General features: G+C 45.4%; 1 protein-coding gene across 1 annotated transcript; it reads right to left on the bottom strand.

Annotated features, from left to right (window-relative positions):
* Positions 1–7,749: 7,749 nt before the first annotated feature.
* Positions 7,750–13,680, bottom strand: COQ3 (coenzyme Q3, methyltransferase). The gene is made up of 7 exons (XM_088534725.1): positions 13,608–13,680; positions 12,594–12,714; positions 12,095–12,247; positions 11,835–11,934; positions 9,978–10,220; positions 8,951–9,110; positions 7,750–7,946 (listed from the first exon to the last, which is right to left on the bottom strand). Exons 1-7 carry the CDS (start codon positions 13,678–13,680, stop codon positions 7,750–7,752), a joined length of 1,047 nt encoding a protein of 348 aa, XP_088390851.1.
* Positions 13,681–14,468: the final 788 nt, after the last annotated feature.

The following is a 14,468-nucleotide window of genomic DNA, read 5'->3' as shown; positions in this document are numbered from 1 at the left end:
CGGCTCGGCTCCTGCTGGGGCTTTTCTGCGCTCCCCCCTGCGGGTCTCGGGCTCCCCGGGCAGCCCTTCGCCCACAGTAAAAATACAGAGGGGAGCGCTTGTTTTGGAGCAGATCCGGTCCCGGATTCGGGAATCTGGCGTTAAAACACGCCGTGCCCTGCTGGTAGGCGCCTCCCTGCACCGCTGCTCGCCTCGCTAAGGGGCCCTGGCGCTTCTTGCACCTTACTCGTCCCCAGGCACCCTGCTGTAAAACCCGGGGGCCCAGCTGCAGCAGGGAGCAGCGCTGGGCTTTTCTTTTTTTCTTTCCTTTTTTAAATCTGAGATCAGGCAAAAACTAAAAAAAAAATACTATTTTTTTCTGTTACGCTGCTGCATGAGCAGGTGGCTGAGGAGATGGCCTCTCGCAGGCCCAGCAGAGCCAAGCCACCCTGGCGCGAGCGCCGCGGGCCGACGAGGCTTTACTGCGCGCCCGCGGGATAAGCTCGAGGTTTCCGCCGGGAGGCCTGGAGAGGGCAGCGGGGCAGGACTGGGCAGGGTGCAGCGCATCCCTGGCACCGCGCGTCGCCCCGCTCCTCGCTGCCCGCCAAAACCCACGTTTTTTGATTAATGCCCCGCTCCGAAGGCTGAGCCCGTTATTTACTGCAGCCATGTGTGCACAGCTGCTCCACAGAGAGAAACAGCAATAAACACGAGTAGAGTGATGAGATTCTTCATGCAAATTAGCAACTTGGAGCATCCCACAGGGGAAGAAACACTGAGTCTCTGTGTCCCGGGGCTTTGCAGGGCTCTGCTTCAGGATATGAGGCAACACAGGCCAAACATAACCCCAACCGGCCGGATTCAGTGTCTTGTCCTTCCTCAGCCTGGAGGGAGGAGGAGGGCTCCGAGTTCATGGTATTTCCAGACGTCAGCAGTGGACAGTTTTGTGTGCAGTTTTGCTTGGTGACATCAGAGCCCTGGCTGTGTGTCCTGCCGTTGCACAGCGGGAAGGATGTTGCCACTTTCCTGCAGCACTTCAATCCTGCAGGTAGATGGATGTTTCTTGGTAGTCAGTAGCCACAGGCCTCAGCACAAGAGCCCATTGTACCACCCGGGATGCAGAGTTGATGCTCCCACGAATTAATGGCAGCAGATACGTCCTGGGAACCTGATAAATCTCATTCCACAACAGCTTGCTCCCTCCAAAACCTGCTGCGCTCCTTTGTCTTCATCCTCTCTGGGTGTTGTCCAAAAACTTTCCTTTTCACAACTTTTGGGTCCTTCCACATTACAGATGAACAAACAACGAAGCAAGTGAGAAGTGCGAGCAGCAGAGGAAGAAGTTTTGTGCCACAGCAGATCTTTCGCAGCATAAGGATTTGTTAAATTCTTACGATAGGGCAGCGAACAGACAAAGAAGAAAAGCTCTTTCCCTCTGCTACAGCCTCTGCAAATCTCAGGCTGAAGATTAGTTTCAAGTTGCAGACAGCCTAATCAATCTGGGCTGCCCCAGCCTGGTAGCAGGTCTCGGCTTTTCCTATGGTGAGGGAATTGCTTACTGCGTTACAGATAGGAGCGATCCGATTACAGATGGGATCTAAACTTCCCTGAGGGCAGGGCATGGCCTTGGGTGCCCACATCACACCTGCTGGCACTCTTTGACTCTCGGGGGCAAATGAGCTACCCGAAGTCTTCCTTTTGGGCCAGTATCTGGCCCAAAGAAGAGGAGGAGGTTTTAGGTCTTTCACTTCTCAGCGCTGTCCTGGACAAGGTAAGTGGACCAGGTTTTTGAAGGAAACATTGCTGCAATTTAGGCACAGAGGTGAATTCTTTGTGTTGGCTTGCACCTCTGCTGGTGCAAAATGGACAAATTCAAGGGGTGTTATAGGGCGAAAGAGCTGCCCAAGGATTATTAGAGCAGTTCCAGGTGCTACAATCTCCTGAGCTATGTTCCTGTTTTCCCATCTTTGCGAAACAGAAGATCACAGGTAACGTGTGCAGGAAGAACAGCTGCCTCTCATTGGTTTGGATATGGAAGAGAAGTGAATGCTGCATCTTTGCTAAATAACCACCTAGTGAGACACCCACACTCCTGTTTGGTGCAAACACAGGCCAGCTAAGGGCAGAACAGTCTTGAGGAGTGATCCATCAGGTGTATCACACAGAGCAAAACAAGATCCTGTGTGTAGCTTGTCTGTAGCCTGTCTGAGGGAGACTGCTTCAAGTTACCTGTTTAAATGAGAGGCAGCAGTTGTCGCTGGCCATGTTGCCTGGGATCTTCTTTTAGACACTGACTATTTGCTGCTCGGAGCTCTCGTTTTGCCTGCTGGCCGGGCAGCCGCTGCGAGGGCTCCAGCACTCGGGGGACAGGCACTTCCTTCTGTTGAGAAAGAACCCAAATTTCCTGAGCTCTGCTCTGCAGAAGACACGGTTTCATCGGGTTTTGTGGTAAGGGCTGAGCTTGAGAGGGAGAAAAGGGCTTTTTTGTAGCTGGCAGGCTTTCCGAGTTCCTCTGAAATAGTCATCTATTGCTGCCAGGATTTGTTTTGTTGTAATATTAATGATCTCTCTGGGCAGCTTGAGTTTCATATACACATCTTTTTAATTATTAAAACAAAAATAGCCGAAGTATAGCTGCAAAACCTTCATGCTGCATTTCAGTTTGGATTTTAAGAAGGGATTAATTGTAACTTTAAATACGAAAATACATAGAAAAATACATACATGCTAAACATCTAGGATCAAAAATACTTTTTGTCTGCTATACATAACTTCCTATATGTAAGCCCATGTTACATACTATTGCATGAGTTGCAAGGAGTTCATCTTGTGCTTTCCGATAAGCAAAGCTGCTTTTTTGAGCGACTGCCCCAAATGATGAGAATAACTCCGTGTTCTCCTTTGCTTTCGCATAAAAATGGCAATGTATAAACCTCCTTTATGCAGATGGAGACACTCCAGCTGTCAGTCCCCTGCTAAGCTGGTCATATTCATAAGCTAGCTGGTCATGTGCAGAGCGAGATACTCACTTGACAGACCTACCGTCCTTTGAGCCTTTAGTTGTTTATAATTTTAGCACAATGTTTTACAAGTCAGTAGCCTTTCTTAGGTATTGTAGCTGCATAAAGGCTATTAGTCACCTGCAGATTCCTGTTTACCTTTCAAGTATCGCTGCCTTCCAAGGGTCCACGTTTGTATTTTCTATCACATTTTGTATGCAACTTAGTTCAGCACAACTTCTCCTTTGGGCAGATTCCTAGAGGCACGTTAGACACTGAGGTGCCGTTGCTTTTATAGAAGAAAACTTGCAGGTGAATGAAGGGAGGGCAGGTGCTGAGCTGCGAGACTTCTCCAGGACCAGAGAGGAGCCGGAGGATGACAGCGTGGGGAAGTAACCCCCAAATTCAGTGCTCGTGTGTTCAGGGGGGACCTGGAGTAAACCTGTGCACTCGTGGAAATTGCTCGTTTGTTCAGTAGTGTTGGTAATAAAAATAATGAATTGAAAGTCAGCCTGAGAGTCATTATTTAGTCTTTACATTTTTTATGTGATCCGAATACATTCTTTTGGTGTGTCCTCTTTATTGCATTGTTGCGTTATTTTCATTTTTATGTCTTACATGTTATGCACCTTTTTTTCCTAATTCAGGAGAATAAAACACTTCACACTTCCTGTCTTCCATTTTTATATATAATCTCTATATTTTAAGGCAAAATAGTGTTCTTATTTCTCAGTTATTTCAGTTTTTTGTTTGTTTGTTAGCACAACTAATGAGGAAACAACAGAGGCCTCAAATTTATTAATAGAACATTAATCATCTCTACTATTCTGGCGAGTAGAGAATATTGCATTTTTTAGAAGAAGCGCATATTGATTCTGTTGGTCACTGCGATGACTCCACAGGGGAGTAAAAGCTCCATAAAACGCAGCCCACATTACGTATCCTGGATTCCTAGTGCACTGATGTCATCGGCGACGCGGGCTGCGTAGAGCAGACGTGTGTAAGTCAAGCCAGCCACGGGATTTTACAGCCTCCATGAAATCCTATCCTCTCTGCCTGGAATAGAACATGACAACATTACATGTCCCTTCAAGGAAACAGGGTGCCAGTCTATCAGGGTAAGGAAAGTGCACTGTTGGCATGAATATTCAGTGACTGGAATTTTATCCAATCGTTTTGATAAGTGCAGAGAATGCAGGTTGATTTTATCACAAAAACATCATCTGAAAGTGTGTATTTTTATTTAGATTCATAGCACTTGTTACTTGAAGCAGAATTAAGTGATTTTAAGAGTTATAAAACCAGTGTTCTGCTTTCCATTGGATGGAGGCTAAGGAAAGATCAGGACACAGTGAATAGGCGGGGGCCAAGACAAAAGGTTTTCCTGTCTGCAAGACTGGCTGGCCGAGGACTTGAGGGAAGAGAAACTTTGCAGCGATTTCCTCGTGGCCTGTTCAGGCTTCGGGGGTTTTCCATGTTAACAGGTGAATGACCGTGTCTTTGCCAAAGCCGTCTTGCCTGGAGCCTTTCACCTGCTCAGTGAGCCAGGCCAGGGCTCCAAGTTGTTCCCACCTATGGGCAGCTTGGGTGGTGAAGAAGTTTTCCTGTATCCCAGGGAAAGTCTCCTGAATACCTAAACTCCTGCACCTGGCAGAGGCCTCTCCTGCCCACTGGCAGCTGCGTCCAGTGCACACATGCACCGCAGTGTCCTAAATATCTTTGCTTCACATTCCTGGTCCTTAAGAGTCCGATTTATCTTCCAGGAATATGAATATTCTTCCTTCTGTAACTACCAGCTCCCCAGTGCTGTTCCCCATCGCAGATACACGTGGCTTCCTTGCGAGTCACGTGCAATGACAGCGTCAGCACTTAGATTATGGTTTATATTCTTCCTGCATCACTTGTTCTCTCCTCTGCTTCACCAGGGCAACTTAAAAAAAAAAAAAAAAAAGTAAAAGAGGGGGCAGGTTTATTACGGAAGTGGAGCCTTTTGACTTCTGAACCCTCAAATTACACATTTCTGTCCCCACTACTTCCTCTCTTTTCCATTTCCCAGAGAACTGATACAGGCTCTTTGTGAAAGCCTATGTAGAGAAATCACAAAGTTCTGTAGAAACAGGCATGAAATGTCCCTTGACTGCAAGGGGGTACCAGGCAATGAGGCAGCGCGGCAGAGCATCATTTCTACAGCAAGTTCTATTGTTACTTAAACAGTAAATTAAATGCAAGTCTTCTCTGAGGCTCTCACCCCCTCCAAATTGGGACTGAGTACACTCAACATTGGCAGTGTTTCTTGACATGCTGCTCCCCGGGACAGGCTGAGCCAACCTGCAAGCTAATTGCCACTCGAGGAGGCTGCTCTCTCCCCACCGCCTGCTCTCACTGCCTGCCTGGTGCCTGGCTCTGGTCCTTGGCTGGGGAACGACTCAGCTCCCTGAACAGTGGAAATCCACCACCAAAAAAAAATCAAAAACTTTTACTGCGTCCAAGGGCTGAATCAGACTAGCACGAGACTCAGCAAGGGCGAGAGAGGAGAGAAAGCCCGAGCTGCACCTGGGGCTGAGCCGAGCCAGGCCAACATGGGCCGCTTTGCCACGTGTTTTTAGCCAGATCAGCTCCTTGCCTTGGTTTGGTGGTGGTTGCAGAAACCAACAACAGGAGGGAACAGGAGAGACAAGGACTGCTTAGACGATTCTGCAGCCAGAACTAAAAACTGAGCCCAAAACGTGATTGTTCCTCACGATCTCAAGGGAAGAATCACTTTGTATTTGGCTGCAGAGCCCCAGGTGCTGACCTGTTACCGTCAGCATTACATTTGCTCTTCTACAGCCACTATTGCTGAAAGTTTCAGAGGTGCCAGGAGTGGGAAACCAGGAGCGGGAAAGCCAGAGATTTGAAAACCTGTCTGACCTAAATTCTAGTTCAGTAGCTCTTGTTAAATTTTCACAGCAACGGGGCTAAGAGAAGCATGAAGTCTCCACTGGATTCCAGTGCACCAATTTCAGGGCACTCTGAAGACCTGCCATGCTGACAGGGCCCTGTTTCTCAGCCCTAGTGAGCCGGGTGCTGCTCTGCCCATTAGGTGCCCAAGGAAGCTTTTTGTCAAAATCCACAGCACATCGGGTGCATCTACTGGTCACTTAAATCTCAAGCAGTTAGTTTAGCTACATAAGCCTCTTGTGAGCAGGACCTGGGAACTCCAGCTGCATCAAAGGCTTTTTGGTTTTGTGTTAGGTACAACAGAAATAGAAAAAAAAATCTTTCCCAAGCAGCTTGCAATTTAATGAAAGAAAATTACAAGTATGCAACAAGCAGTTGGGAAGAAGGGAAAGGATGAGAAAGCCATGGTAAAAGCTGGTTACACAAACATCCATATTTCCAACTCCTAAAGCAAACAAAAATCAGCTTCCTCTGCCTATTTTATCCACCTTAATTTTATTTTACCTGACAGGTCTTAAACACAAATATGCAAATGGCAGATTCTTGGCCATGGAGGATGCCTTAGTGGCTCTCACAGGGATCTGCCTTGGACTGAGTGCTTTCCAGATACTCTTTCTTCCAATTCACTGTTGGTAAACTTTGAAACAGTCCTGGAGTGGTAACTTAGGGGAACTCACTCAAATCACATGCTTCAAGATGCCTGAACCCAAGGGCCACATTCCTAGGAGCAACAACTGTTACCCAAGAGGAGACTAAGGGATGACTTGACTCCAAACCTCAACAACAGTATTTGCCAGCAGGAGACAGCTGTGAGCAGAGGAAAGTTTCATCACAAAGAAAACCCTAAGCCCCCAGCTGGCTGGGATCTGAGGCTGCCACACTGCAACTAATCCCCCTTGCAACAATTTGTTAAAGAACATTGTGGCCTCTCCATCACTGAACTCTACCTGAAGATGAACCTTCCTCCCCAAAGTCAAGCTATATCCCAAAGGGATTTTACGAAGCAGAAGTCACCGTTACTGAAAGGGCCAAGACAGATAATCATGATAATCCTTTTTGGTTGAATTGAATTACTAACATTTCCATATCAACCAAACAGAGCCAGCCCATCTCTCTACCTGTAAATGAGATGCAGAGAGCAAGACAGAAGGAAAAAGTGATACAAGCACGGACATACACACAGCATTTTATTTGGGAAATCCCATTCCAAGGCAGACGAGCACTCCTTTGAATGCGTGGGGCCAGGACTTCAAGACTGTGTAGGCATGGAACTACTCCCTTCGAGGACAGACTGTAAATACATCGTTTTTCTAGCACAAAGATACAGTTGCTTAGTAATTTCAGTTGCACATGCTTTCGGTGGGAGGTTTTAAGTGATTTATATTTTTAATTGACTTGGTTAGAAACTTGACTACTAAAGGCATTTACCGCATAGTACTGTATTTTTGAAACTCATTCTACATTTAAGCTATTATTCTGTGGAGATCTGAGTTCTCCTGAGAAAGCTACCACAGAAGAGCCTCCTCCAAGTTACTGACAGAATAATTTACATTCCCCCATCTGACAATTTGCAGCTATATCTTATAAAAATACTTAGTCTTCCCAAGCTTTACTCATCTCAATCTTAAATGATTCCTGAGATAATGGGCACTTGTTTTTTTTTTTTTCTGAGACTGCCCTAAGACAACTGGCCAAAACCAGCCTCAGCATTATTAAACAGCCTCAGCGTTACCCACGGAAGCAGCAGACTCACTGCTGCAGGAGGTGTGCTGATGTCCCTCTGTGTAAAATCTTCCTTGGTGCCCTGCTGGCCACCACGTGTGGAGACGGGTCACAGGCGGGTGCCAGCTGTGGCAGAGGGCTCCTGGTGCTGCGTCCCTGGCGAGGGCTCCGCGTGGCCCGGCTCGCCCTGCCGCTCGCATTTCATGGCGTGGACGGCATAGTTAAGGCTCCTGCTTTCCCTCCAGCTCCACGCCCCCGTAAGGGGATTGTACAGCATCCCGTTCACAGCCTTCACGGAAAAGCCACCTAGGAAAACGAGAAGGTGTAAAGCGACTGATGCTTGCCAATACTCCAAGTCACTGCGGCATCACTTTAGAGGGGGTGCCTCTTCCCCTGAGCTCTGGAACAGCACTTGTTTTAAGGCTGCTCTGGTCGATGCCACGCAAGCTGGGCACGAGGCAGCAGCACCGGCCCCAGCTCCTGACGGCAGCAGCTGTGTGAGACACAGGGCCTGGCCCATGGCTGCAGGACACCACGTGGGCGAGACTGCTAAGAGTTGTTGCAGGTGGACAGTTTCTTCAGATCAACATCACTCAATACCCGATACGTCCTTGGGAGGGTTCTGGAGATGCCCCTGAAGGAGAGCAAAGGCAAGAGGCAGAAGAATGCAACCGGGTCCTCAGAGCAAGCGAGCAGTGCTGCAGCACTCCCTGCTGAGCAGCGCTCGGGCTCCTCGCGTCACTTTGCTGGGTCCCAGCAGAATACACCAGGGAAGGCAGAAAGCAAACACGCTACCTGAACAAACCGCTTCTCTGCACCTGCCTCTCCTCTGAAGGGAGGCTGGAAAGAGCAACCAGCAGGAGAACAAGGATTACTCGTGTACCTTATGGCATCACTGCAAAGTGCTAGGAGAAGAACTTAAGAAGAGAGTAATTCAAATCATACATCAGCTGCCTTAGGGACTAAGGCAAAGTAGTTTTTTTTTTTTTTTTTTTTTTTTTTTTTAATACCGTTTGTACAGAAGGAGGTCACTGGGCAGCGCTTTATTTTGAAGTAATCAAAATGAGGGCAGGTTAATTCTTTGCTCAAATCAGTTTCTCAAGAGCTGACTGAGAAACTTGTGGTGGGTTTCACCTTCACATTTTTAGAAAACTTTTTAATAACATGAGTAGAGAAAAAGAAGCAGCTGCCAAAAGAAGAAAGCACCTTCTCCCAACACGAAGATGCCAAACAGTGCAGTTGCATACATATGCATATATGTATAACAGTTGATATCTCCGTGCATTCCCACCGCCCAGGCTGGTACTTACTTGATTCCAGGAGGTGCTGTAGCTCTTCAGGGGGAACAAACTTCTCCCACTCGTGTGTTCCTTCTGGGACAATGCCTATTATTTTTTCTGCAACCACAATTCCCAGGACATAGGACAACTGTGTTTTATTGATTGTAGTAATGAATAAAGAACCTTCAGGCTAATTAAAAGATTAAAATGTTCAATTAGAAGAATATTTAACATATTTAACAGAATTTAAAAAAAAAAAAACCCTCAAAGCTTCATTGCACTAAACTATATAATTTGTCTATGTACAAATCTACATGCTTCAAGAGAACTGATTTAATGCCAGGACACACACTTACAAGTATACTGTTTAAACATAATACAAAAGTCAGAATATAATGTTCTAACGGTGTGACTCAGTAGTCTTCAGTCACCATAATCACAGCCTTGGATTACCTGAAAACTATCTCCTTGTTCAAAAAACACTTACCCTAATCACATATAACAAATACTATTGCCCCCGCCCAAAAAGGAATGAAAGGTATAAGGTTTCTGCAAGATATAAGTATGTATTTCTACTCTAATTAAAACTAAAAGAAAATGAACAACACTGCTTAACTTAAGATCCTGCTGAATGCAATGCTTGTTTTAATGATTTCAAGGACAAAAACAAAACCCAAAAACAGAACCAGGAATTAACTGTAATCATGTAAAAGAATGTCTGATAGAAACAAAGGATAATCTCACCCCGGAGAGGTCTGATGTAACCAGATTTCTTGAGGTCTTGATGCAAAGCAACACTGCAATATTAAGTAATGCCACTAAGGCCGGGTTGGGGGAACAAATTCCCTTTAACTTCAGTCACTGAAGTTGGGAAGATACACTTCTTGCATCCTCAGGGAAAATAAAAGGCATCTTCAGATGCCTTTCATATTTTAAGCACTTCAGTGTGGAGGAATGAATCCAGACTTAGGTGTTTTCACACACTTAGCTTCAAATAAAAGCTTTAATAATAAAAGAGAATAAATTTTCCCAATAACGAAAGCAAAAGCTCCCTTACCTTAAGCACCTGATAGCAACACTTGATAAACATTTCAAGGTCAGCCACATGCTCCACTACTTCAGAAGCTACGATTACATCAAAGGTTTCCACAGACTCTTCCACCATCTCCTCTAGTGAGCTGCTCTTGTACTGCACTCTCTTGGCCAGGATGGGATCAAATGACTTGTGCCAATCTGCTGTCCTAATGTTGTCCTCCACAGGATCAATTCCGGTAACCGAAGCTCCCAGCCTACCTAGAGGCTGATAATACAGGGGGTAATTTATTCTCTGCATAAAAGCAATTTACCTAAAGGCAGCTGCAACATCCAGATCTGCATAAACAAACCTGAAAACACTTGCAGCTAACATTAATAGCGGAATAAGACAAACAACAATAAATGATTGCCTCAACTATATTAAGCTTTGATTCTCCAGCTTTATTTGAAGGTTCATTACAGATAAAGCACAAACAAAAAGAGAAAAAAAAAAGCATGGAATTTCTGGAGGAGAAAAGAGAATACTCTTAAATGCAAAAAAGTTCCTACTAACATGTATCTTTTTTTTTAAGAATAAATTGGTCTGAATCCATTTTGCTATCCCAAATAAAGATTTCTTCCACTATTAGCATCACATACAGAAAAACAAAGGGGGAAAACCAATGCAGTATTTAATTACTGTCATTACTTTCTTCAACATCCTCCAGTAAAGTGTAGTAAAGCCTCATATCTTTTTAATGGTTACTTAATATATGATTATCTCTGGGACGTTCTCACTGCTGAGAACTAAACACTGGTGTTTACTAGGATAGCATCAGAGTTGGTTGTCACTCAAGTTTCTCTAGTGTCTTCTTACTTATGGGTTAACACCTCAGTCATCACCTCGTTTGAAACTGAAACAGGCTGCAGAACATGACCACATGTATGTTATTCCAGCCTGGAATTCGCCAGTTACTCAGTTTGAGAAGCTTATGCAGCATTACAATTTTGACATGTCTGAGAGCCAAGTCTCACAAGACTAGAGAATTTTGCTTGAAATAACAACAAAAAGTGGGAAGAGACTAGAGTCACTTTTGTAACACCTCATGTTTCAAGTGCTGATTAAAATTCCAGAGAAAATCAGCCAAATCTGCAACTCTAACTTTGCAAACTATCTATTGCAAATCAACTGTCAAACTACCTACTATTGATAGGAAACAGCACTGCCCAGAGAACTGGATCTCATTCCTTCCCAGCCCCAAATTTGTGAAGACTCCACGGGGAGCAGCAACAGAGCCAACACGAGGAGACTCTGCTGCCAGACAGGAGGTGTATTGCAGCTGCTTCACATTATTCTGTGCTTTCTTGATGACAAGGCAAAGGCAAGAACCTCACCACAGAATGAGAAAAATACAAAAACAAAAACTGATGATAAGCAATACAAAGAAATGAGCAGAAAAACAAACAAACAAAAAGTTTGTGATGGAAAATACTATTTTGATAGCAGGGATTGTCACAGTGAAGTGTTCTTGACAAAGTCGCAAAACAAAAGGATTTTCATACTGTGGCTGCCCAGAGGAATGCTAGAAGGCATTTACGTCATTCTCTCCTCTTTTTCTTTACCCTGCCTAAAATCTTACTTTTCTGATGACTCTTTAAGATCTTAGCATTTCTTACTACAGATTCCCTTCTTTTTTGTGCACCACCACCACTGTCCTAAACAAACAGTCTATATGGTATGTAGAATTCACTGCACTCCAAAACACTTCCTAACTAATATACCATAGAAGAGAAAAGGTTCTCTTCAGAGGTTGAGAAATTAAATAAAAAATCGTTTTAAAAAAGTCAAAATCCTCTGAAGACTTTTTAAAACAAGAAACCAGACCAAATTATTTCTTACTTCACTTAGCAATCCACCACCACAGCCAACATCTAGAATCCTTAGTCCAGAAAGTGGGTTTCCCAGTTGATGATGATTCCTCATGTTCAACAGGGTATCTCTAAAAGCAAAGGGATGTGATTAAGCACAAACACACAAGGTGGTTTAACAGACATTATGTGCATTTATCTTACATACTGGTTATTGTAATTCTTTTACAACATTTTCTCATATTGCAAAGAAATAACATCTGAAAACTGTTTGCACCTTCAAAAACATACCTAATAAATGGCACTCTAATATCATTCATAGAATGAAGGGCTGAATATTCCCCTTCTTCATCCCACCATTTATGTGAGAGGAGCTGGAATTTTTTCATTTCTTTTGAATCTATTGTTGAGCGCGAAGTGCTGAAAAGCCTCTTCATGGTGAACCTAAATAACAAAAGTGAAATGCCATGAAACTTATTTTGATGTTTCATGTTAGCTGAAATACAGGAAAAAACAAGTTCCTGAAGAAATTCCCTTTTTCCTCTACAGATGCTAGCTATGCTTGACTAAAACTGTAGGAATTACACACTGTAGGAATAATGTGTTTTCTAAAACAGATGACTCCATGGCTATAACTTTGGAGCAGTAATTATTAAAGCAAAAATATCCAACACCAAATATCTAAATATTTGTGAGATTTAAAAATAATCTCATGTGACACTGTCACAAAGTAAAATTGTTACAGAAAATGCCACTCATCATTTAAGAATATTTTAGACACAATACTTACAGGCTCTTTATTTCAGTTAGAGAGGCAGGCAGAGCACTACTGGATTTCAAATGTTTTTTCCAGGTAGCATTCTCAAGAGTACCCCTTGAGCCTGTCTGAAAAGACACATCACCAAGGTCACCTGCGTGAATGAAAAAAAAAGGCAAAAAATCCTACTTAAACAGTGCTGCTTCAGCAACTTTTAAACCTAGCACTCACCAGTATGCAGTCCCAGTTCTACTGATTACACTTACAGTAAAACAGGGAAGCCAGTGGCTCGCTTGCCATGGCAGCACCCATTTTACAGGCTTTTCTGGGTAATTAGCAGTGCGTATCATTGCCCGCCTGCTCACTGTGCTACTTAAGGCACACAGAGGCAATATGCAAGGACAGCATACGTTAATTTACCTGTACGTGTCAAAATACACGTGGTGACATTTCTCAGAGTGTCTAGGCAAAGCAGTTTTTCCATCTACCTGAAATGTTTCACGGCTAGTGATAATTTTGCTCTAAAATGCCTACTCTGAGCACTAGTTGCACACGCCATAAATGACTGTCAACATGGGACTATGATTCTTCATTCATTCCATACCAGAGTAAAAACTGGGAGCGCGTGTGCGCACAGATGCGACCGCTCTCGGCAGAGGCTGAGCAGGCACTCAGCGAGACCCGTGCCACCAAGCAGAAAGATCAATCCAGATTTAAATTTTATTTCACTTTAAAATTTTATCACTTTATTTTTTTTTTGTGACATTCATTAAAAACAAACAAAAAAACCGCCATCGGCGTTTTAAATTTAATTTTTAAAAAAAACGTTAAGCGGCGAAAAGCGCAGGCAACGAAGGCGCCGCGGGCAGCCGCCCCCCGCCCGTTGAGCGCTCCGGGAAGGGCGCGACAGGGGGCGGCGGCACAAGATGGCGGCGCGCGCCCGCGGCCGTTACCGGGAGGCCGTTAGCGGGAGGCCGCGGGCCCCGCCGCAGCGCAGCGCAGGGCCGCGCGCGCCCCGTCCCCGCCGCGCCCCGGCCCGCCGCTCACCGGCCGCCGCCCGCCGGGCCGCCAGGGCGCGGCGCAGGCTCAGGGCCCGGCCCGCGCCGCCGCACATCGCCATGGCCGCGCTGCGCGTGCTCCGCCGTCCGGCCGCAACGCGGCCCGCGCCGCTCCGCCCCGCGCGGCCCTCCTGAGGAGGCGCCTGGAGACGGCGCTGCGCCCGCACCGTTTACCCCACAGCGTAGCTCTGTCGAGCACCGTGAGCTCGGGGCGGCGCGGGGGCGGAAATCACACTGCATTTTTTTTTCCCTCACGAGCTCTGCAGTGCCCAAACACATTTTCCTGATAACACCGCTACTGTGGCAGGCCCTAGTACCCTTCCTCCCTGCAAAACCGAGCCTCTAACTGTGAAAAGCACTGCTGGCACATTTGAGCTTCCTAATGCTTGTTGCTATCTCTTAACCTTGAAGTTATTCAGAAAATTCATGCTACTATTATTTATATTACATCTAACTTTAGACTATAATAGCAACTCCTTAGCAGCTGTCTACTCTCTTACGTACTTATCAATACCAGCATCCAAGTATTTGCCAGAACTGCCTTATTTTTTTTAGTTAGCTGGATTGCCTTAGAGCTAAATAAAGCTGGACTTAAACACATCATGAGACTCATCACCTTTCTCTGGAGACAGGCGACATGACAGGCACATGAACAGTCCCCGGATGGCAGATCCGCAGAGCAAAGCACTTGGATCTCTGAGCTGGTGAGGTTGAGGCAAGCGACCTGGCAGGGCTCCAGCAGCAGCATCCCCATGCCCTGCCATCCACACCAGGGAGGTCATGATCTAACTCACTCTTCTCTGTACCCAAGTCTACTTCATTAACTGATACTATGAGGAGCTACAAGGCT

This window comes from Tinamus guttatus, unplaced genomic scaffold (genome assembly GCF_059628265.1).
Source record: "Tinamus guttatus ecotype Peru unplaced genomic scaffold, ASM5962826v1 Tinamus_guttatus_pri_ptg000036l, whole genome shotgun sequence".
Lineage (NCBI taxonomy): Eukaryota > Metazoa > Chordata > Aves > Tinamiformes > Tinamidae > Tinamus > Tinamus guttatus.
The sequence above is the reverse complement of the archived record's forward strand: the minus strand, read 5'-3'. Positions and strand labels throughout refer to the sequence as shown.

Bases quoted from the DNA above. Each gene is read 5' to 3' on its own strand.
- COQ3 (XM_088534725.1), bottom strand. From the start codon at position 13,680: ATGGCGATGTGCGGCGGCGCGGGCCGGGCCCTGAGCCTGCGCCGCGCC. The intron at 12,248-12,593 runs GTAAGTATTGTG...TTTGTTATTTAG, and splicing joins CTAACTGAAATAAAGAGCCT to GTTCACCATGAAGAGGCTTT. The intron at 7,947-8,950 runs GTAAGTACCAGC...TCGTTTTCCTAG, and splicing joins ACAGCACCTCCTGGAATCAA to GTGGCTTTTCCGTGAAGGCT.